At 34.5% G+C, this 25,931-nt stretch overlaps 1 protein-coding gene across 2 annotated transcripts in view; it reads left to right on the forward strand.

Moving 5' to 3' along the window:
• aspr (asperous) overlaps nucleotides 1-25,606 on the forward strand; it is a 41,543-nt gene extending 15,937 nt beyond the window's left edge. For both annotated transcript variants that reach the window (XM_074176006.1, XM_074176043.1), the window contains exons 3-8: nucleotides 847-979; nucleotides 8,235-8,422; nucleotides 11,958-12,217; nucleotides 18,622-18,844; nucleotides 19,014-19,203; nucleotides 25,226-25,606. In XM_074176006.1, the coding sequence (XP_074032107.1) occupies nucleotides 847-979; nucleotides 8,235-8,422; nucleotides 11,958-12,217; nucleotides 18,622-18,844; nucleotides 19,014-19,203; nucleotides 25,226-25,406 (1,175 nt within the window). In that variant the 3' untranslated portion in view covers nucleotides 25,407-25,606. The remainder of the gene's footprint in view (nucleotides 1-846; nucleotides 980-8,234; nucleotides 8,423-11,957; nucleotides 12,218-18,621; nucleotides 18,845-19,013; nucleotides 19,204-25,225) is intronic.
• Nucleotides 25,607-25,931: the final 325 nt, after the last annotated feature.

Genomic DNA, 25,931 nt, shown 5'->3' on the forward strand with positions numbered 1-25,931 from the left:
ACTATAAGTTGAGGTGGAATTAAATTGATTTTTATATTTTTTGTGGATAAGACACACTGTTTCCAAAATAAAAAGACATACTATGATCAGAATGTTTATCTTCACAAATAATGGGCGGCATGAATCCCTGTAGCTAGCCTTGCATAAATATCTGATGGATCTTTTTTGTACAGAGAATAAATACCCTATTGAAACGAAATTGTGCACAATTTCCCCAGAAACAAAGTCCATAAGGTAAATAGGACTCAATTTGTGCAAAATAAACTGATCTTTTGATAGTAGTGCCTAACTCTCTTGCAACAACTCTCACTGCATGTTTGTCAAGTCCAAGAAATAGTAGCATACCATTTGTAGGTTCTGAGACAACTTTTAAAATGTAAAAATAAAGTTTATAGCTCAAATTCCGAGATACTTAACAAATTTTGACAAAGATGATCGAAACAATTACTGTGGTACCTTTGTCAGCTTTTATAAGTGTGTCTTGTTATTATTGATTTTCTGTTTTATTGACTTTTGTGTTTAATATTCGGAATTTTGATATTGTAAAAAGGAAATACTGTTTTTGACGGTGTGTGCTGCTCTATGTTTGAGGTTATGGTCTGAGGTTCTGGATTTGAGTGCAATTTCTGTTTAAGTACCCAAAATTTTCAAGTTTTTCGCTAAATCAACCTAAATACAATTAATTTCGAAAATTCTACCATTATTATTATGGATAGTGTTATTAATTTTCATCAAGTTACGTATCAGTGTATTCATAATCAGCACTTCAGCACTCGTTAAACATTTCACAAAAACCTTTAAACTCTTCCGCAACATAACTCTCTGATTCAATTGTTTGTTTTTTAGCAATGTCTTTCGTTTCTACAACATGCACTGCCAACACATGTGGACAAAATGCTCAATGCCAAGTTGTTCAAGGACGTCCTGTATGCTCTTGTTTGAGGGGACATTCTGGTGACCCACTTTCGTACTGCAAAAGGTAAACTTTTCAACTTGTATATCCAATTCTCAAAATTCTTCCTGTCTATGGATATCTAGTTAGCCTAGACCGATTATGTTACTATAGCAACGAAGAATAAGTTATTGGAGCGTCAGTGTGAAGTTTACGTCAAAAAGTCTAACCAGAATTGGGCAATATGTGAAAAAAAAAAGAATGTTTACAGTAATTGTGAAAAATAGAATACGGAGCCACCATGGGCGCCGCCAAGATTATTTTCAGTGAGGTGCATCTGCATCTACACATACTATTAACCACTATTAAATATTTAACTACACAATGATATGTATAGCATGTGGACAACAGAGTTGCGATTATTGAGTATTTTTTCTAACGCATTAGGCTTTCATTACCATATATTACTTGATTTTGTAATTATAGTATGAAATAATATTGAGTACTTCTTATTTTCACTTTGTATGTTCAATATCTCCGAATATTGTTTCATTTTGTAATAAATTTAGTAATAATAGGAATCAAAAATATTAAGTACCTACTTTTCTTTTTTATTCCAGATAGCTGCCAATTCCAAATATGTTTTATTTCATATTCAGAAAAAATTAAAGTACCTATATGATAGATTTCATAGAAATCTAATTTTTGTACTTTTCCTCATGATGCTTTTTGCAAAAAAATTTGTTCAGGCTCAGTTTGTCGAGCTGAATCAGAAAATACATATGGTTCAAAAATTTACATCTGCGGTTTTTGCATCTCTGATTTTTTTGAATATTTTTCATCTTTTAGTATTGTTCAGAAGATGTCTGTCTCCCTAATTTTTTGAATTTTTTGTATGAACTCGTTTTCGAGTTTTTTTTCAAACGTGTGTAACTTCGTGAAAAGTAAACCAAATTGGACGTTTATATGTTTGAAATTTTCATTTTTGAACGAAATATTACATATCTTCAGAAAATTATCAAATTTGAGTGATAATGGGGGAGGCCAGGATGGGCCAATTCAGACTGGAAAACTCAGCGAACTACAAAAGATCGGACCGAACAGAAATTTCGGAACATGTGGAGGAGCACATATTGAATATGTGCACGGACCACATGACACCGAAGTACACCTTTAACACAAACTTCACGGCCAAAACCATAAGCCATGAAGAGTGGATGACCATTAGTCATCCCGAAGACATGTTTGGAAAAAACACCTGGTATACAGATGGATCGAATTTAAACTACAGTTATTCGCTAGGACTATACACATCCGTCTTTCAGGCGGAAGTGTATGCTATCTTGCAGTGTGTAAGGCTTAACAAATTGAGACCTCAAAGAAATGAGCGGATCAATATTTTAACAGACAGCAAGAGCGCAGTAGGGGCTCTGACAAACCCGAAGGTGACATTAAAACTGGTCTGGGAATGCCATGAAGAACTGAATGAACTTGCAAACAGGAACAAATTAACTTTGTACTGGGTGCCAGGGCATTCCGGAATCACAGGTAATGATAACGTTGATGAATATTATTATGGAATATTATTATTATGGAATATTATTAAGACTGAAACAGCACCGAATATTACAAAAATCAACAAATCTAAACTCATGGCTGATGAGTTAAACGACTATTTTGCAATGGTAGGATCAGAAACAGCAAGTAAAATAGGAAAACTCAATGTTCCCTCTATTGAAATGCTGAGAAATAATAATATAGATAATGTCCGATCAATCTATTTTTCTGAAGCGGATGAAAAAGAAATTGAACAAATTTAAAATGAAATTAAACGTAAACGAACTGAAGATATATTTGGAATTTCAACCACAATTTTGAAGGACTTAGGTGATGTAATAGCGCAACCTATTGCATTAATAATCAATAAATGCATAAACGAAGGGGTGTTTCCAGATGAACTAAAGCATGCAAAAGTTATACCAGTGTTTAAAAAAGGGGAAGATATTCCAAATAACTTTAGACCCATTTCAGTTCTACCAGTAATATCAAAGATTTTCGAAATGGTAATCAAAAATAGATTAGTCCAGTTCTTTGACAGTTCAGCATTTTTCAACAGCTCTCAGCATGGATATCAGCAAGGAAAATCTACAATGACAGCAATGATAGAGATCATTCAAAAAATCATAGATGCCATTGATAATCAAGAGGACTCCCAGATATTAAGCTGTGACTTCAGTAAAGCTTTCGATACTGTTGACCATGAAATACTGTTAGAGAAATTATCATATTATGGAGTAAGAGGAATTTCGTATAAACTGCTCAAGTCATACCTGTCAAATCGTTTTCAATCGACATGGTGGAAAAATTCACTATCTCAGACAATTCCGGTAACTCAAGGAGTGCCCAAGGTTCTATTTTAGGGCCAATTCTGTTCATCATCTACACAAACGATCTTCTCGAAAATATCAAGGTTTATGCATCAAGTGCATATGCAGATGATACAACTGTTCTAGTTAAAGGCAAAGATGAAGGTGACATAAGACAACAGACAGAGCAAGTTCTAGCCGAAGCAGATATTTACGGTTTACTGCAAATATACTCCTTCTAAACAAAGAAAAAACTCAAAGTCTAATGATGTCAAGCAAAAACAATACAGAGGAAAAATCACTAAAATTCATTGGAATACATCTGGACTCAAAACTAAATTGGAAGGTACAAATAAGCAAAATGAGTAAGAAGCTTAATTCAGCAATATATTGTATAAGGAGAATGAAAACAATTTCAACACATCAAGCGGCTAAAATAACCTATTTTTCAAACTTTCACAGCATAGCAACTTACGGAATCCTTTTGTGGGGCACAAGTTCTGATTCAAACAAAATATTTGTTCAGCAAAAAAAGCCATCAGAATTCTATGCGAACTTGCATATAGAGATAGCTGCAAAGAGGCTTTTCGTCAACATAGAATCCTCACCATTCCCAGTGCATATATATATATATATATATATATATATATATATATATATAGTTGTCTAAAATATGTTCACGCAAATCCAGAGATGTTCTCAAAAAATGTACTCAATCATTCCTATGATACCAGAAATAAAGATTTACTGCAAGTTCCTCTTCATCGATTGAAGAAAACACAGCAAGGATGCGATTATTGGGGCGCAAAATTATATAATAAAATTCCAGACTTTGCAGAAAAGAAACACTCGAATGAATTCTCCATCTGGCTGAGAAATGTCCTAATAGAAAAATGTTTCTATTCAATAGAAGATTTTATAAATGAATAATACATGTACTACATCCCTTGTAGGTTTACATGTGCATGATAATTTTGTATATATTTATTTTATTTTGATCTGTGTATATGTATTTCAATTTTAATACTAAGGAAATAACGACGTTGTAATGTTTCATTTACAATGAATAAATTGATTGATTGATTGATTGAATCAATCGGATCATTAACTTCATATATAGGTCCTGAACCAGCTCTGGGGGTACCAAAATCATTGATACTAAACCAGATTAGGACATGGACCAATAAGAAGCACACATAATACTGGACAAAAGTACCTGGCAACAAACACAGTAGAACCTTCATTAGGAAACCGTCCAAGAAAAGAACCAAAGAACTACTTCAATATAGTAGGGATCGGCTCAGAATAATTACAGGGTTACTAACCGGTCATTGTCCGCTTAGAGAACACCTGAATAAAATGAGGCTGTACAACGGAGACCTCAGCTGCAGATTATGCAACGAATAGGGATAGAAACAGCTCTACACATCTTATGCGAACGTGAGGCACTGAATCACAGGAGGCAGGCAATATATGGACGTACGAAATTACGTCCAGAAGAATATGATGAACATTCAACACGGAACCTGTACAAACTAGTACAGGGAACGAGACTGATGGAATGGGTGTCATGAGAAGATTGGAGAACAAACGCAATAAGCCCAAGAGGCTGCAGTGTTTCCTGGAGACTTGGACTAAATGGACAAGTCAGACAGCTCCCAAGAGACCAAAAAAAAGTATAAATTGTTCATTTTCTACAAACTCCTGCTGAGCTCAAGAAATTTTCACTTATTCTACAATTTTAAGACCCAATTCGAAATGGGATCAACGTGAGATTTGAAAATTTCTAAAGATTCGGCTTCAAAAATTCTTTTGATATCTATCAATCTCAGATAGCAAAAACCATAAAAAGGTAAAATTACAATGTAGCATTGAACGTACATTTAGCACATTACCACAGATGAAGATGTATAATCGCTCAACGATGGGAGATGCGAGGCTAAGCGGCCTATGCATGCTCAGTGTTAACAGAAAAGGAATTGAGTAGCATCCGAATGATCCGACAATCCATAGCATCGAAGTTTAGCCATCAAACCATCATGCCACACACGGTCAAAGGCTTGGGAAATATCAAGCGCAACAGCTTCTGACTGTCCATGTTTCTCTATTGCGTTATTCTCCAAATATGAGTGACATACGATAGAAGGTCGTCTGTTGATCTTTGTTTCCGAAAGTAATATTGATGATCGCTCAAGATGTTGAAGCCTTCCAAATATTCAAGGCTATGGTGATTTACGGCTTTCTACATGATTTTTGATATCACTGATAGCAAAGCAATTGGTCTATAGTTGTTTGGACGATTTTTTTTGCCCTTTTTGGAAATAGACTGAATGCAAGCAATCCTCCAACAAGAAGGAAAAATCCCTTCCTTGGAAGACATGTTAAGTCTGCAGAATACTGCTGCAAACTCATTCCCACACTTTCTAAGTATGATGATGGGCACTTCATCAGGATTAGATTCCTTGTTGAAAGTAAGCTGTATCAAAATTCGCCCGACTAGACGTTTTCGAAAAGTAATTTCCGACATTGTGGATTCTAGTTTGGACATAGTGGGTGGCGTCTTTCCCAGAAAATCGACTATGGAGTGGGACGCAAATGGTTCAGCTAGTAGATTTGCTTTTTCTATGGCAATAGCCCGTTTTATGAGGAATATATGTATATAGTAATATCAATGAATTCCATTATTCAAACGTCTCTCTGAGTATTTCTTGATTTTAAATGAAAACAACCAATATAATATCAATTAACTCTTCCACCAAGGAGAAACTCTAGTCAAATCTAGCATTAACGAAAACATTGTTAAAGCCAGTAACAAATCAAAACAAATTTGGAAGGAAGTCAACACAAAATTAGGCAGAACTTAAAAAATAAAAGCGGTATAACACTTACAATAAATGATACCACATTTACTGATCCCGTCTCAGTAGCTAATTGTTTTGCGAACATTTTTCCACTAATAGAAAAAACAAAATTGACGAAAATTTTGGAGTTGACATGTCTCGAAGCTGCACCACTGGTGAAATGCAACAAAATACCTTTTTCTTCGAACCCGCCACAACCGAAGAGGTCAAATCAACAATATTCAACCTCAAAAGTAAAACGGCATCAGGACCTGATAATGTATTTCCCAATGTTTTGAAACTAGTTTCCATTAGTGTGGTGCAACCCCTAACTGACCTGATCAATATGTCTATTGAAACAGGTGAATTTCCAGATGTGCTGAAATTGAGTAAAGTGATCGCCATACATAAAAGTGGCAATAGATCAGAAATTGATAATTATAGACCAATTAGTCTTCTCAGTATTTTTTCAAAAATTTTAGAAAGACTAATGTACAATAGACTAATGAATTTTTTAATAAGTCATAAAATTTTATCTGATTCCCAACATGGATTTCGCATGGGCAGGTCAACTGAATCTGCTACTACCCTTTTTGTTGATTTCATATCTAGGAATATGAACAATAGGAAGCACGTGGCAGGAATTTTCTTTGACTTGTCTAAAGCTTTCGACTGTATTGATAAAGTGTTTATGGCTTCCAAACTTTATAATATTGGCATTAGAGGAAATATTCTTGACTGGATCATTTCATTCCTATCAAATAGACAATTCTTTGGAGAAATAGATAGTGTTGAGTCAGAAAGATATTCAGTTGATGTTGGAGTAGCGCAAGGTTCAATTCTGGGACCATTGCTTTTCTTACTATTTCTCAATGACCTCCCAATTAATGTCGATAAGCGCTTTTATCTAATCAATTTTGCTGATGACACAACATTTGCTATAGCTGAGTCATTTATGGAGGATATGATTTTATCGGTCGAACTCTGTATTAGTGAAATGACAAAATATTGTCATTCCAATAAACTGATGCTAAATGCACAGAAAACAAAAATTATATATTTCAATAAGAACAATTTGATCGATAGTAAAGTCCTACAGACACATAACTCCACTAAGTTTCTGGGTGTAATGATTGATAAATCACTCTCATGGTCTGAGCATATTGAAGGTTTATCTAAAAAACTATCCAAATCATACTTCGCAATTCTGCAATTGAGGTATGAACTTCATGAGAATATACTTATCCAAGTTTATTATGCATTAGTATATTCTGCACTATCTTTTCACATCACGTTATGGGGAAATGCTACAGAAATAAATAGGATATTTGTTACTCAAAAACGAATTGTTAGAATGATGTTCAACATGAAGCCACGTGATTCTTGCAGGGAAATTTTTGAGGGTAAAAAGATTATGACAGTTTGCTGCATTTATATTTATAAAAGTTGCTTACACATTAAAAAGCATGAAAATGAGCTAATAAAAAACAATTACGACCATCAATATTGCACTAGAAATGCTTCAAATTTAATAACAATGACTCACAGAACATCCGCATTTGAAAAATCGCCAACTTATGCTGGGGTAAAAATATATAATAAACTCCCTAATCTAATGAAGGCCTGTAATACTATCGAATTAAAAAAATCACTGAAAGATTTCTTATTGGCTAAATCTTATTATACATTACAAGAGTATTTCGCTGATTGAGTTTTTGTGGATATCTGTGTGTAAATAATCTTATTCTTTTATGTTTTAATCTTACATTTTTACACTTGTACATCTATACGTTTTTACATTTTTATTTATACATATATGTATATATATATCTGTATTTTATGGTCCTATGTTTATATGTATTGAATGTATATTTACATGTTTGTTTGTTTACATATTTATAAGTATAAGTTGACATGTTCGATACCATGTAGTTGGTCCATGAATGAATAAATTTCTTTCTTTCTTTCTTTCTTTCTAAATCTCTCATAGTAATTGACCTCGGAATCTACGAAATTCGAATAATTCTAAAGATAAACTCTTGACTCACCCAAATGAAATATTCGCAGGCAACACAACCATTTCGAAATGTTTACTTTTCGATTATTATGTTGTTTTGAAATGGCGGTTATTTTTAGAGCTGAATGCCTTGACGACGCCGAATGCAGGGGACAATCCACCTGCAGGAATGGGAAATGCATTGACCCCTGTGCAGGAACTTGCGGACCAAATGCACTCTGCGAAGCGAGAAGAGGCATTCCCGTCTGTTCCTGTCCTCCAGGGTACACCGGAGACGCGATAACCTCCTGCAGAAGATTCGACCCTGGTAAGCACTACAACACTACGACTGCTTTGTTGCATATAGTGGACGATATTATAAGAGCACGTGACGCAAAAAATTCTATATCACTAATCAGATCGTATCTCACCAACCATCAACAAAAGGTTACCATAGAAAGAAAACTGCTCACAATATTTAAAGCTGATATGTGGAGTACCACAGGGCTCTATTTTGGGACCCCTTCTGTTTGCTATCTACACATCTCAACTTGTAAAATGTACAAAATTTTGTGATATACATTTATATGCAGACGATACCCAGTTGTATTATAGCTTCTCACCTGAAATGATAGATAATGCGTGTACTCAAATCAATAGACTTAAAATTATTTGTGAAAAACGCTTCTGATCACTGCTTAAATATAAATTATAGTAAATCCAATGTTATTGTTTTCGGACCAAAAGGCCCTAGAAATGATATTTGCAAATCTGTGAAAGTAGTAGTAAATGATCATGTACTTGGGGTTGTCCCAGGAGTCAAAAGCCTGGGCATCATTTCAGATAAGGACTTGAAATTCGAAAGTCAGGTTGATCAGTTTATTAGGCGTGCATATTATTCGGTTAAAATTATGTAAGGACACCGAAATTTCCTACCCATGAAGGTGAAGGCGAATTTGTGCGAATCATTAGTTTTATCTATATTCAATTATGCCTGATGTTTTGCATGGTCCATGTTTAACCAAACAATTCAAGAAAAAAAAGACAAAAAGTTCAAAATTCCTGCTTACGGTTAATTTTTGGTATTAGAAGAAGAGAAAGAATATCACATAAACTGAAGGATACCGGCTGGTTGAATATGAACGATAGGAGAGTGTTACATGCTGCAACTTTGTTTCACAAAATAATTAATAGTAAAGTGCCGTCTTACACCAGATAATTACTTTTAGAACGGATCTGCATAATATTAATGTAAGGTATAAAGGCCGACTAACTCCGCCATCCTTTCGCACAGAGTTGTTTAGAAGGGGTTTCAGCTACCAGATCTGTGCAATTTATAATGACATTCCCGAGCCCATGAAACGAGATGACTTCAATCATTTTAATATCAATTTCAAACGATTCTTATTATCTTCAAATTATTAACGACCCAATTGCTACCTACCTATTACAAATCTATTAATAGTCATAATATTTTAAGATATTTAAAAATCCTTTTTGTTTATTCCTTTGCATAGTAGGCGACATTTTTGAGGTTCAGTGGAAGAGCAATTGAATGATGACTTGTCATCATGTAAATTGAACTTCGCCTTTTATCTTTATATAATAAATGAACTGTACATGATTGATTTGCTTTAAATGTATTAGAAGATAATAAAGACAATATTATTATTATTATTATAACAATTCATTGAAAATAGATATAGTCTATTTTCTTCAGCAGCGGAGTAATAAATCATATGTGGCTGTTCCATGAGCGTACATAATTCAGTCGGTTAACAAGTGAAAAATTCAGTATTTATTTCAAAGATTCAATGTTATATTATTTGACATAACAAATCTCAAAAGACTATTATTGGTAGTATGTATACATACAAAAATATGGAAAATTGTTTTCACCCTCAAATTTCAGTTGAAATTTTCAATACTTTCAATGGTGAGCATTTTTTAATGCAAAATTGATTGTAGGAAAAAGTAAAAAGTTTGGTATTTTATGTCAAAACTTAATTAGATGCATGAATAATTCTGGCAAAACAAGTAGATTTCCTAGATGAACACTTAATTTGTTGAAATGTTGATTATTGATTGGTTGGTCGTTTGAAAGAAAAATTGAGTATTTGCATTAGTTGATTTCCAGATATTCACTAACAAAAAAATTATCCATAAGAGTACAAGCTCTAACATTTATTTCCGTTGGTTCATTTATCAGGTGTGAACTGTTGAAATATTCACTGGCTTTACTATAAAAGGGAAAAAATATGAAGTGATCCGTTACGATTTTGAATTTACAAATAATAAGGTTACTGTAAAAACCTTAGAATCAACAGTCTGTTGTATTATTATCGAATTTTTATTGTTTCCATGTCCTACATAATATTGACATTATATAGTTAATATAAATTGAGGTAATAACTAGAAAATAAATGAAATTCAGCTACTCACAACTTGTCCAAATTTTTACATTCAATTATACAACTTCATCTTTTGTGAAGAATTCAACGCATTTTGTCGAATAACTAGAGGCATTGGAAGTCACAGAGCAAGACCTATCAATTAGTTTCGACGTGGAAAGCCTTTACACCAACGTTCCTGTCGAATGGGATCGCCATTTTCACAAATTATAGCCAACATATATATGTGGTGGTTTGAAACTCTGGCCATAGAAGAATACCACAAGAAGTCCGAGTCTGGTTAAGCTACGTGGACGACACCTTCATAGTATGGAACCATGGGAATACAGAACTAGACACCTTCTGAAGCACATCAACAGCGTTCACAATGGAGAAGGAAATCCACAACGAATTGCCATTTTTGAACGTATTGGTGAAGAGGACCAACACTAAGTGGGAAATATCTATATATAGAAAACCCACTCACACGGGACAGTATCTGAATCACGAATCCAACCACCATCAATATACCAAAAAAAGGAATTATCAAGACTCTAGTGGATCGTGCTTTAGGCTCTGTAATACGACAGAAGGTCTCGAGAAGGAACTAGGTATCATGAAAAAATATCTTCGATGGAATGGTTACTCCAAAGTAATGGTGGGACAGATTTTAGCTAGAAGACAGCAAAAACCTCACAAGGAAGGAAAGCCATCATAACCAGTGCTTGTCCTTCCCTACGTCAAAGGATCGTCCGAAAGGATGAGAAGAATTGAGTCCAAGTACAACATCAGAACCTGCTTTAGATTCGGAAACACCAACCTCACAAAAACCAGGCCACCAAGCGCGGACTGCGATTCCAAGAATTAAATTTGCCGGATACCTTGTGAATGCGGCAAATCCTATATCGGTTAAACTAAGAGGCCATCGAAAGTCCGCTTTGCCGAACAAAGGAAACCAGCAAATCGGGAATAGCAGATGAATGTTTCAACTAATCAATATAACATCAAGTGACCCCAAGCTGAGATCATTCACAGGGGAGAACACTGGTTTAAGATGAAGTTCAAAGAAGTTGCATATATTTCGTCCAACGACGCATTTAGCCAAGCTATCGTAGAGATACTCGACATATGGAAACCTTCAATCAAGAGAAAAACGGTCCTGAAGTTACTTGGTTTGAGGAATGGTCCAGTCATCACCCGAAGACGATTGTGGATATCAACAATCGAAACGTCGTGAAGTTATTTGGTTTGAGATCTTTTTTTAATATTCATTTCATTTCTGATTGTTCAATTTTTGATTATTTTTTTCATTGTGATTTCGTTTTACGTTTTATTGCTTAATATAATTGTTATTTTCAGCCATTCATTTCAATGTTTATTTGTTCTTCAGGCATTTTAAATCATATATCATAGTAGACCATGGAAGTCCTAACTAATTAAATTTAAATGATTGATTGATTGATTGATTTTCAGAGGAACTTTGTCACCCTAGTCCTTGCGGACAAAATACAAATTGCGAGGTAAGAAATGGAGTTCCAACGTGCCTGTGCAAACCTGGTTATCATGGTTCCCCTCTGGCTGGATGTCGCCATGAATGTGACAGCGATGCTGAATGTGGGCCTACAGCTGCCTGCATAGAGTTCAAATGCCAAAATCCATGTTTGAGTCAATGTGGAAAGAACGCTGAGTGCGAGACCATCAGCAATCACCGGGCCGTTTGCAAATGCCCCAAGGTAGGCAACATTTACACTGATATTGAAACAGATAATTACGGAAGAATTAGTAGAAACTTCATTACAGGGTCTACTTCCAATATTTGTTTCATCAGACCCAATTTCCGAAGATGAATTAAGGTTTTAGAATGATTTAAAGACTTGTGAACATTGCCAACTGCACGAATCAATTTGATGCAGAGTGCAACAGACTGTCACAGCATTCTGGAAATGACCTCTGACTTTATTATTGGTAGCAAATTGCCAAAAACTACTTCCTTTGAAGTAGACGTCTTTTGTAGTCGAGCAACTTTAGTACATTTCTACAAAAGACTTCTACTTCAAAGGAAGACCACTAATTCAGAAATTTCTTCAAAATAAGCTGTTAGGATTGCTCATCGTATTTAGATAAAACATGAAATTAAATGACACTATGTCAGACTTGCTGACTTTACTGATTGATAATTTTACCGTTCTAACATCTGAGAACAGATTACGATATCTTATTGAAAAAAATACAATTATAACTAGACCTAAGCAAAAACATATACTAAAAAATCCTGGATTACTCCGGAGTTAACAGAGCTCATGAATATAAAAAACAAAAAGTATCAAATTCTATTAAAATATCCTGGGAACAAAACACTCAAAGAAGAATATAATTCATTAAAAAATAAATTAAATAGGTTACTGAAAGCTGCCAACAAAAATATATGCTCAAAAAATAATAAATAATAGTAAAAACTCAAAAGAACTATGGAAATGTGTCGATGAGATATGCAATAAATCTAGACCTGAAACGAAAATACCGATTATTCAATCAGAGAATGGCTCAGTGATGAAAAATACTTTGGAAATTTGCAATAATTTTAATGAGTAGTATGCAAATTTTGGTCAAGAATATACCCTTAAAATTCAAGAATCGGCAAATTACAATGAACAAAGATTACAGAATTCAATATATCTATCAGAAACTAATGAAGAGGAGGTTTACAAAGTTATTATGGAATTAAAACAGAAGAAATCTCCAGGTCATGATGGTATTCGCTCAGAAACGCTCAAATTGATTGCCAATGAAATTAAAACGCCATTAACTCACCTAATCAACAAATGTTTACAGGAAGGCTGCTTTCCCAAAATATTTAAAATTGGAATAATAAAACCACTTTGTAAAAGCGGAGACAAAACAATAATGAGTAACTAAAGGCCTGTATCACTGATCTCAAACATAGCCAAAGTAATAGAGAAAATTCTAAAAATAAGATTAGTGAATTTTACTAGGAAATTCAAATTGATATCTGATCAGCAATACGGATTCAGGGAGGGAAGATCAAAGGAAGATGCAATGCAAAATCTAACTACTTGTATTTACGAAGCTATTGACAAAAAAATTCCATCAATTGAAGTTTAAATTCAATGAGGAATTAACCCAGATGAAAAACTCACTATCAGCAATTCAAGTCATAGCAAACAATAGTAAGAACGATGAAGATAGCACAGCATATAGAAAGTTGAAATTTGAATACAAGCAAAAAATTAAGCAATCTAAATTGGAAAGTAATTCGGAATACATAGACCAATCTAATAATAAGCAGAAAGCAGCCTGGAATGTTATTAATTGCAATAGAGAAAATAAAAATAAGTGTACAGTCAAGTCTGATATATCTGCAGATGACTTCTCTCAATGCTTTGTGAATGTAATCGATAATCTGATGACGCAGTTTGCGAATAATAGAGACAATGACGATTTCTACAGGTATCTCAAATTGGCACCAACTATAGATAAATCTATCTTCTTATATCCTACAACTGAAAATGAGATTGACAACATCATAAAGGGTCTAAAAACCTCGTCTGCCAAAGATGTGTTTGAATTGAACAGTATAATTATAAAACTGATCAGTGATTTTATCATTGAGCCTTTAACACATCTAATTAATTTTTGTATTGAGCATAACACCTTTCCGGAAGTTTTCAAACTCTCCCAGATATCTCCAATATTTAAAAAAGGTAACCATGATGATGCTAATAGCTATCGTCCCATCTCTATAATACCCATCCTAGCAAAAATTTTTGAGATAGTATTAAAAATTAGACTAGTGGAATTCTTTGAAAAAAATGAGTTACTTACCAACTTTCAGTACGGTTATCGATCTGGAAAATCCACAATTACTGCCCTAGGTGATGTTTGTGATAAAGTATTGGAGTCTTTCGAAACACAAGAATACTGTAACGCGAAGTTCTATGACCTTTCACGTGCCTTCGATACGGTAAATCATAAGATTATGGCTGGAAAACTTGAATACTACGGGATTAGAGGTGGACAACTGAATTTATTCAAGTCATACCTTGTAAATAGGAAAGCCAGAGTGCACTGGAAAAATGAAGTATCCGATTTTGTAGCCATGGAGCACGGAGTACCACAAGGATCTGTACTAGGTCCCATTCTTTTTATTATTTATGTCAATGATATGATGTTCAATATACAGAGCCTAAGCACCTCTATTCACCCTTTTGGTTATGCTGACGATGTATCAATAATACATTGTGACACAAACAGTCGGTCATTAGGAGACCTTATAATAGATTCTGATGAACTCATCCGGATGTGGAATAAGAGTAACTACCTTTCCCTCAACTCTGACAAAACTCTGAATCTCAACTTTACACTGGTTGAACAAAGAGAAGAAGATCCAGTAAAATTACTCGGTGTACACCTTGACAACAGCTTGAATTTTTCATATCATGTCAAGTATCTTTCAAAACGTCTCTCAACTGCCACATATATTATAAGACAGCTGAAAAGCAAACTAACGGAAGAATATTTGAGGATATCATATTTTTCATTATTCCATTCAACAATGACGTACGCTTTGATAATATGGGGATCCTCGAGTCACTCAGCTAAAATATTTACCCTACAAAAAAAAGTACTCAGGATAATGGCTGGGAAAAGTTTCAATGAACATTGTAAACCAATTTTTAAACAATTTGGAATTTTAACACTTCCTTCCTGTTTTATATATGAATGCTTAATCTACATGAGGAAGGAAATCTCCAAAGGCAATATGATTAGAAATGAAGAAATACATAAATACCCCACTAGAAAGAGAATGGACTTTAGATTGCCTAAACCAAGAATAACCAAAACTAAGCACTCTTACAGATATCTGGCAATAAAATTTTACAATGCTCTTCCCACTGATCTAAAAGACGTAGCCCTGAATATGAGTCAATTCAAAATTAAAATCAAAAAAATTTTTATTGCAGAAAGTTTTTACTCATTCGAAGAATACTTTGATTTCTTTTTATATTCAAAAAGATAAGTATGTACATCTCACGAAGTCTGATGGATGTAATGTTACTGTTACCCTATGGTGTATCTAATAATTTAATAATTAATAGTGTAATTCTATTTATGTACATGTAAATGTGTATATACCTACATAAGTTATGTGTGTCTGGTGTACATGTATGTGTGTGTTCTTTTGAGTTTATCAAATTATTGATTTGACGTATGTAAAAACACTTTGTGTAATGGCATGAATAAATATCTATCTATCTATCTATCTATCATCTTCGTTGATTTATCCAAAGCTTCTGATACCGTCAGTCATACAAAACTCCTGTGAAAATTAGAGAACTGCGGAATACGTGGGAAAGCTTACGACATTTTCGAAAGCTATCTATATGACCGAGAACAGAGAGTTAGTATCGATGGAGTTATGAGTAATACCAAAATTGTTACTTATGGTATTCCGCAAGGAACAGTTCTAGGACCAATCCTGTTTACAATATATTTGAATGAACTATTGCAGATACCAACAAAAGGAGAAATTTTGAGCTTTGCTGACAATATGGCTGTCTTGTATACCGACTCTTCATAGAACCAATTGAAAATGTCTGCAGAAAAAGATTTCATTGAGATTGAATAATGGTTCTGTCACAATAAAGTTAAGATAGATTTCGAAAAAACCAAATATTGGCCTTTCACATCATACTGCAGTACATTACCCAATATAGGACCCCTAACTATAGGAAACAATAATCACATACCTGAAGGAGAGTCAATGAAATATCTAGGTATCCATTTAGATAGACATTTTCGATGGCACTTACCTACAGATGAGAGAAATAATCAAATCAAATCAGTTTATTCATTCAAAAGACCCATTAGGGTATAGAACATGTCAGGATATAATGTCTTAGTGCATGTATATAAATATAGTAAAGACTACATACATAACTCCAAGACTACAAAAGGAACAGCGATATAAGTTATTTGCTTAAAAAGTTACAATAAAAATTCATCAATACTATAAAATAAATTTTCTTGCAGAAAGCGTTTTATGGAGTTTCGAAATTTGAAGTGTGTAGGCTGAGTTTTAATGCCAGTGGATAATTTATTGTAAATTCTCACACCTGTTGAGAGTGGTCCATTTGATGTTATTTGGAGATTGCTATGATTTGGATAGATTAGCTGATTGTTTCTGGTTTGGTAGACATGTATGTCCGAATGCCTGGGAAGAGTGTTTTTTATTTTATGGATGTAGCAGGCAACCTCCATAATATAAAGACAGGCCAGAGGAAGAATATTCAATTCGGCAAACAATGGTTTACAGGAATTCCTGGGTGATACATTTTTCATAGTTCTTACTGATTTTTTCTGAATAAGAAATAGATGCTGTGCAGCCGGAGAGTTTCCCCATAGTAAAATGCCATAAAGTAGAATAAACTGGATTTCAGCAAAGTAGAAATTTCTCAAACTTCCGGTATCAACCACATTCCGCATACATCGAATTTGATATATTTTTGTATTTAATTTATTTATAGTTGCTGTAATATGCTCATTCCAGCTGAGATAGTCCTCAAGGGTTAATCCCAAGAATTTTGTTGTTGATTTTCTGTTAATATTTAAGTCATTCAGTTTGATCAAGAGTGGATTGTTTATTAGTCTTTGTCTGGTGTGGAAGATTAGATACTCAGTTTTTTCTGTATTGAAATGTAGTTGATTAGCTGAAAACCATAGTCCTAGTTCACCAAGAAGATGGTTACAAGCTTGTTCGGTCATTTCACTGCATTCCTGGGAGACAAGAAAAGATGCGTCATCAGCATACAGCGTGATGTTATACTCAGGTAAAAATTCCACTATGTCAGCAATGAATAAAGAAAATAGTATTGGGGCCAAAACACTTCCCTGTGGCACTCCCAGCTCTAGCTGCGAGGCATCTGAGCAGTGCTTACTAATAGATCCGTCAACTTCTTTGAAACAAATTTGGACAAACTGACTTCTATCAGAAATATATGATTCAAACCATTTGGTTGCAATTCCTCGTATGCCACAAAGCCAAAGTTTTTGTAGCAGTGCCTTATGAGGAATACAGTCAAAGGCCCTACTTAAGTCGCAAAAAATTCCAACAGGGGAGTTTCTTTTGTCGATCTCGGACAATACATTATTATAAAAGTCAACTGTTGCAGTTGTTGTGGATTTACACAGAGGTACACTTTGTAAATTCAATAACTTAAAAAACTTTCTTGACATTCAACATTTTCAAACGTTGTACTTCGCACTTGTCCAATCCCAACTATCCTATGGTATAATAGGTTGGAGAGGAGTGAATGATTGTTATCCTAGGAATCTAAATGTCATACAAGAATGGATACTGAAGATTATATTCAATAGAAAAAAAAACTCATCCAATTTTTTTGTATGAGCATACTCAGAAAAGTAAAAAAAGGAAACATCAAAATAGAACCAATCATCCACTTCTACAATACTAGAGAAAAGGGAAACTCTTTAAATGTACCACGATGTGACAAAACCATAGGACAAAAAAAAAGCAACATATCTCGGACCACGCTTATACCAAATATTACCAGAAAAAATCAAAAATATCAACAGTTCTCACATGTTTGAGAGAGAAGTAAAGAAATTCATGGTCAATACCGAAAGAGCTTTTTTTCTGATTTTATTATTGAAATTATTTCAAACAGCAATTTAACTCAAGCATTTGTTGAGCAGACGAAAATAACTATGTATTCTGTCTGAAACTAATGTCTCTGTTAATAAGATCATCCATTATTTTCAATGTTAGATCAAGTATTTATACAGTTAATTATAATGTATCCTTATCACGAACAAGCTATAGATTTTAATGGCTTTTGTGATTATCTTGTTTATTTTCGACTCTATGTAATGTATATCAGTGTATGCCATAATAAACATATTATTATTATTATTATTATTATTATAGTAACATCTGAGGGGGATAATAAATTGTGGAGACGACCTTAGATTATTGAAAATTGTATGCCAAAAATTCAGTTGAACATATTAGGTTGGTTGCAAAGTTTTTATTTTTCGCAAATCTACAGCAATCCTCTTTGAGATATAATGGACTTCTACCACTACCTCTGTTTTCCAGAACTATTTCGGAAATCCCTATTCATCTTGCCAACCCGAATGTTATGGAGACAGTGACTGTCCCAGCTTCAAACCTGCATGCTTTTACGGCATCTGTAAGAGTCCCTGTGATGGAGCCTGCGGAGTTGGTGCAAACTGTGAACTACGTGGTCTCACTCCAGTGTGCTCATGTCCAAGAGATATGACAGGTGATCCGTTCGTAAGATGCAGACCATTCGAACCAAGTAAGTGATGAAAAGAGATTCCAAAAGTGTGAACAAAGATACCTCATTCTGAATACCATGTATCCTTACCATTTTCCTGGAATAATTTCAGTTTGCCTTGGGAAATCCTGGTGCTTTCAACGGGACACAATATTTTGGAAATATATGAACAGTTTTTTTTATTTTTCAGAGGACTTGTGCGAACCAAATCCTTGTGGAAGCAACGCTCACTGCGAACCAGGATTTGATAGATATAACAAAGAGCGACCAGTTTGTACCTGTCCATTCGGATATACTGGAGACCCGTTGAAAGCTTGTTTCAAAGGAGAATGTACTGATGATAGTCAATGTGCTGATAGTCAAGCCTGTATCGAGTATAGGTGAGCACCAATATTTATAGGAGTATGTCTATAGGATTTTTGTGCTCTAATACGGGTCATCAAGTTGAATATGGCTCTCACTAGTTTTTAAACAATTTTCAATTGAGCTTATATATTTCTTTCGGCTGATGACGAATCTTAAGACAAAAGTCAATGCTCCGATCTACTTCAAGTAATAGAAAGTTGTCAATTGAGATTGTTTTCACTTCTGCATGCTGTGGACCTTCATTCACTTGCCATTCGCTTTTTTCCTACACATTCCTGTACAAAATCAACCAGATAGGTCATTTTTCAATGTCTCAGAGGGAACTTCTTCTGGATGACAAATCGTTCACCTACTTACGTCAAGATGAAATGAGATTTCATTCAGATGCGTGGCCAGCACATTTTCGAAAATTATTCGGGGAAATGAATGTTATTTCCTGGTAAGTAAGAAAAATATGTTTCTTGACCGTCTAGGTCGCCGGTCCTAACATCAATGGATGTTTCTATATAAGGAACAGTAAAATCAAAGATTCATTGTACTACTAACGTGAGAACATCAAAATGAGAATTATTGATCATTTGAGCCGGGCGAGGAAGAACTTTCTGAATAGATTCCAAAAAAGTATCGAACTCAGAAGAATATTTTTTTGAACAAGCAATGTAAAGTAACAGTGAGGAAGTACCCTTCTTGTTAATTTCTCATGAGTTCAGAAATGTGGCGAAATTAATTTTTTAATTAGATTATTGAGAAGCAAGCATAATGTTACAAATTTTTCTCTCAGAAGAAGTTCCATGTTTGCCCCTTTGAGGGGCATACTGCAGTTTGGGTCGGATCTTTCCTGCACTAACAGGGGGTAACACCCCGAAACACTTCTGTAGGCCAGTGTTACTCTCTTCATTCGGGTTTGAAGACCGTCGTAGTTCAGAAATGTGGCGAAATGAATTTTCCAATTAGATTATTGAGAAGCAAGCATAGGTTACACATTTTTCTCTCAGACGAAGTTTCATATTTGCCCCTTCGAGTGGCATACTGCAGTTTGGGTCGGATCTTTCCTGCACTAACAGGGGGTAACAACCCGAAACACTTCTGAAGGTCAGTGTTACTATCTTCATTCGGGTTTGAAGGCCGCCGTAGTTCAGAAATATGGCGAAATGAATTTTCCAATTGAATCATTGAGAAGCAAGCATTAGTTGCTTGAGGGGCATACTGCAGTTTGGGTCGAATCTTTCCTGCACCAACGAGGGATAACACCCCGATACACTTCTGTAGGTCAGTATTACTATCTTCATTCAGGTTTGAAAGCCGTCGTAGTTTGGACGAAGCTAACTTTTCAAGAGATTCTATTATGAACTTTCACAATGACCATTTGGGGGCTTACGAAAATCCCCACGTAATTGGTCCATTTTTTCTACCAGCAAGATTAACATTTGAATCCTACATGAACTTTTTGCGAGATCATTTACCCAAGAAGTGCCGATACTTGTAAGAGGAAACATGTGGTTTATGCAGGATGGGGCTCCAGCTCATTTCAGTGTTCTTGCTCATCAGAATCTCTACATCACCTACCCTAATCGCTGAGTTGGACGTGCAAGACGTCAAAATTGGCCAGCTCGCAGTCCTGATATAAATCCTTTAGATTTCTTTTTCTGGGGTCATCTGAAAGCTTTTCTTCATAAAACTCATATATTAGATGTGAATGACTTGAGGAATCGAATAATTGACTATTGCAATGTCATAAGGAATACTCCCGGTATTTTTTAACGTGTCAGACAATCAATGACAAATGTCGTGTATTTTATCAGAAGATGGACATTTTACTCATTTCCTTCGAAGTCAAAATTGTTTATTATTTATTTATGGTTTTTATTTTATGTTGTCCATCAAGTGATTTTTTCTCGAAAATGAAGTTTCATATGAAAAAAACAATAAGAAACTTAAAAAAAGTCAGTGGCGTTCTATTTTTTTGTTTCAATATTGTTGGCTATGGTACCCACTGAAAGGCTACTGGACCTGATAATTTCAAATAACTCTAGCAAATTTCAACTAAATCGGTGTAAGGATATTTGTGATATTTTATAAGTACGTTTTTTTTAAACCTCAACGCCCTGTATCTTAGAAACGAAGCAACTCCAGACATGTTTATAGGAACTTTTTTTCTTAAAGCGACCTAACGAATCACCCTCTGAAGTTTCGTACCGTAGTTAGGAGACACCCTGTATAAATCCAAATACACTCACACAAGAGTGTTATACAAGCTCAACCTTTGTACCTAGATACATCTGGCAAAAAACAAGCTGAAACAGAAATTAAATTTTCAAAACAAATACTGATAAACTTAATTATTCAATGAGGTAATCAAATAATGTATTGATTAGGCTTTTTAAGTATGAAAAACAATCAACAGCGGTACCTTGCACTATTTAATAATTTACAAAATACTTTGAAAAATTCTTGGTTTCTTGAAAAATGAAAGATTGTTGTAAGTGTAAAATTTGGTATAGAAAAGAGGGTTTTTTATATTATATCGAACCTAGGAAAGGTATTGGTTCAGATACCCAGTCGGATTGGACTTAAAAAAAACTTAAGAACTAGTACTCGATACTGAAAAATTACAAGAGATTTAAGTCGCTCACTTTATTCACACATGAAAATACTCGAAGTAATGATTATATCATAGTTCTTGGAAACCCTCACTTCTGCCGGTCCAGTGGCCTTGGTGAATCTTGATACAGGCTGTGAACACTCGCTATCAATTCCTTCCATTCTTCGTCTTCACTGAACTCTGATAGCTCTCCCAATAAATCCTTCAAAGTAATCGTTTTATCCATCTTAGCAGCATCGAAAGGCAACTCTTCTATGAATTTCTGTATATCCTCTATCGTGGGGAACTCTTTCATCGGTTCCCTCTTCTTCGGTTTCTTTCTGCCGAACATTCTCCTGTAAATGTATCTATTCAGGAAGTAAATCGCTATGGCGCTCGATAGTATCACTAAAATTTTCTTGTAATGTTTCTGGAAGTGGTTCAAAGCTCGGGACTTGACGTCCATTAAATTTTGGCGACTCGGAAGATGGATAGTTAATTGAAAATGTTCGAATATGTCATTTTGACAACGAAATGACATTTCTTTTCTACCATTTCGTCTTTTGATAAAATTTAAAAGCGCCATCTCGTGTGTTATATCTAATTTATACGAATGAAGTTTTTACTCATTACTCATTCACAGTGCATTAAAATTTAAACAATCCTGTTCGGACTAGTCAGTCCTACTGTTAATTCCTTTGATTTAAAGTCGAAACAAACCAGGAATCAAACGTTTCAAGTCAATATCTTCATTTTATAACTTTAAAATTATTGTCAATGTCAAAATCGTCTATTTTTTTATCAACAAAAACCATGATCAATTATTTTAACAATTTAAAGCAACAACAAAGCCTATAAGACCAAAGAGCGTCCAATGCATCCCAAAAAAGTCACTGTTTGGTGTGGATTTTGAGCTGACGGCGTTATCGATCCATATTTCTTTGACAACGACGTTGACCAGGCCATCACTGTCAACGGCCTGAATTGGATGATCCACTTCAATTCATCATTAATCAATGTATATCTAAAGGTGTTTGGCCTGATGCCTTCAAAAAATCAGTAATTTGCCCAATTCACAAAAGAGGAGATAAAACCTCAGTGAACAACTACAGACCAATATCCCTGATCACACACTTATCGAAAGTTTTTGAAAAATTATTGAAAAATAGGTTGACGTCATTTATAAACAAATATCAGCTAATTTCAGAGAAACAATTTGGCTTCAGACAAAATATTTCCAGCGATGATGCTTTAATAACTTTAACTGAGAAGATACACAAGGCTTCAGAGAACTCCACACCCTCTCTCTGTCTATTCATTGATCTCTCAAAAGCCTTTGACACCGTGGATCATAAAAAACTTCTGAGTACATTGGAAAATAACGGTATTAGGGGCAATTGCCTGAAACTGTTTGAAAGCTATTTACTCAATAGAGAACAGTCAGTAAGAATCGAAGGGATACAAAGCGAGCCGAGAAGAGTAGAATGTGGTGTGCCCCAAGGTACAATCTTAGGACCAACTTTATTCAATCTCTACATAAACGACCTATTCTAACTCAATACAGCTGGTACAATAATTGGATATGCAGATGATACAGCCATTTTTTATGAGGAAAAGACCTGGGATAACCTTAAAAATGTAGTTGAAATGGATTTTAGAGCTATAAAAGAATGGTTCGACTATAAATTACTCACTGTTAATATGAAGAAAACCAATTTCTCACCCTTTAGTTGCAATTCAAACAATTCCTGCCCTCTTGACAATCTCCTTATCAGAAACCAAACATCAAACTTTACAATTCAAGCTGTTAACGAAGTAAAATATTTAGGTGTTTATTTGGATAGGTACCTGAAATGGGATACTCATATCAAGTATATCATCAAGAAACTTCAGACAATCCTATTCAGATTTCTGAGGAAATACCTCCCCATTAAAGAAATAAAAAATCTTCATTATGCGCTGGTTGAAAGTCATTTGAAATATGGCATTGTAGCCTGGGGAGCTGCTCTACGTACCCATCTCAACCCGTTAGAAATCCTGCAAAGGAAAATACTTAAAATTATAATGTTCAGAAACAATCGCTATTCCTCGGGCGAACTATACAAGGAATGTCAAATAATGGACCTTAGACAGCGTTATTTTTACAACGTACTCGTCAAATACAATTCCAACAAAAATCAAATAAAACCAGAACATCACAGTTACTATACAAGAAATTACATGAAAATACCGTATCCTGCCATACTGAAAAAGTCAATTTCACAAAGAGCATTTTCATACACATCAACCAAATTCTACAATATTATTCCTGATAAAATCAAAAACAGTGACCCCACTCCTATTTTCAAGAAGAATTTGAAATCGATTATATTCGAAAAACAAAGACAATATGTGATAAATATATTAGAATAAAAAGTATACCAGCCAATTATGCTATATTACCCTAGTCACGTTATATAAATTTTATACAAATCTTATTATTATTTTTACATTCTGTCAACATATATTGGTTTATGTCCTTGTTATTTTTCTTTTTATATTATTTGTCTTGTGCCGTATTCTAGAAATTATACTCATTGTTACCATAAACAGGCACCCTGTATTAAGTTTACATGAATCTTATTATTATTGTTTTATTTATATTTTCTGTCAACTTACTCTATCATGTAGTTCATTTATTTATATTCTGTACTCTTACGGTGAATAAAGTTTTTTATTATTATTATTATCTCGACACCAGTATTTTGCAGACTACCTGTCTTATAAGAAAGGAGTTTTTACTTCCTGTTGGAAGATTGCTGGCGTTCAACCTATTCCCAAAAAGGACAAAAAAAATCTTCCATATAACTATAAACCAGTCGCTTTGCTAACAGTGACATAAAAAATTATAGAGAAAGTTGTAAACCATCATATCCTCAAATATTTGGAAGGCTCCAACATCTTAAGCGACCATCAATATGGATTTCGAAAACAAAGATCAACAGGCGACCTTCTATCGTATGTCACCCGTATTTGGAATAACGCATTCGAGAAACATGGAGAATCAAGAGCTGTTGCGCTTGATATTTCTAAGGTCTTTGACCGTGTGTGGCAGGAGGGTGTGTTGGTCAAACTTTGATGCTATGGCTTGTCAGATCATTTCTGTGTATGGCTCTTCAACTTCCTGAAAGAACGTTTCCTGCAAGTGGCCGTCCATAGAAAAAAGTCCAGTGGATTCAAATCGGGGAACCGGGTAGCCATTCTGTAGAACCTCTCTTCCAAATGCATTGATCCGGGAAGTTATTATCTAGTAACTGTTACACTGGAACTACGCCATGAAAATGAGTACGATCTTGTTGACCCACAACGAAAATGCGAAAACCTGTGTACCAAAGAAACGTATAACACTCAGCAACCCATTAAATTAAATTTTTGTGTACTTTTATACATTTTCTGAAGTAAGTTTTTGTTTTCAGGTGTCAGAATCCTTGCGTCAATCAATGCGGTGTGAATGCTAACTGCAACGCTAGGCGCCATCTTGCGGTATGTACCTGTCCAGCAGGATATAATGGAGATGCTCTGATACAGTGCTACCAGAATAGAGGATCAGAAGCCCCCAGATCCAGAGCTCTAACCTACTGCCCTACTTGTTATTAGGTTATTTGAAAAGGTTTTAACAAGGATACTTAACAGTATGTTTAGAGATGAAATGTGATAAAAATCAAATGTCGAGTGTACAGGCTTTTTCTGAATGAGCATATTTTGATTATTCGATCAGATTTTTAAGTCCCGAATAGTGTTAATATACTTATTCATCACGTGGACATGAGAAAACTATTAAAAATATCCTAATTCAAGTAAGTGAATTTCACTTTCCGTAACTGCAGTTTTATTGCACGGCGATCCTTGGGACAACTTTATCATTTTTATCAATGTTCATTGATGATTTTTAGGTTTCTGACCTTCTACAATCGGAAAAATTAATAAATATAAATCAAAAGAGAATTTGCTTTCATGAGTAATGAAGACTAACTGAAGAGTTCACACCGAAACGTTTGCTACGGTGGAGTTAGTTGTTTGCTACTTCTACTGTCTCTAGCACTAAATGGTGCTAGACGACTGCCGAATTAAGTTATGAACATGTCAAAAAATAGTTATTTATTATACAAGGGAAAAAAGTAT

The sequence above is a fragment of the Leptinotarsa decemlineata genome, unplaced genomic scaffold (assembly GCF_025532065.1).
Source record: "Leptinotarsa decemlineata unplaced genomic scaffold, Ldec_3_MD MMD2_P_RNA_scaffold_1, whole genome shotgun sequence".
In the NCBI taxonomy this organism is placed as follows: domain Eukaryota; kingdom Metazoa; phylum Arthropoda; class Insecta; order Coleoptera; family Chrysomelidae; genus Leptinotarsa; species Leptinotarsa decemlineata.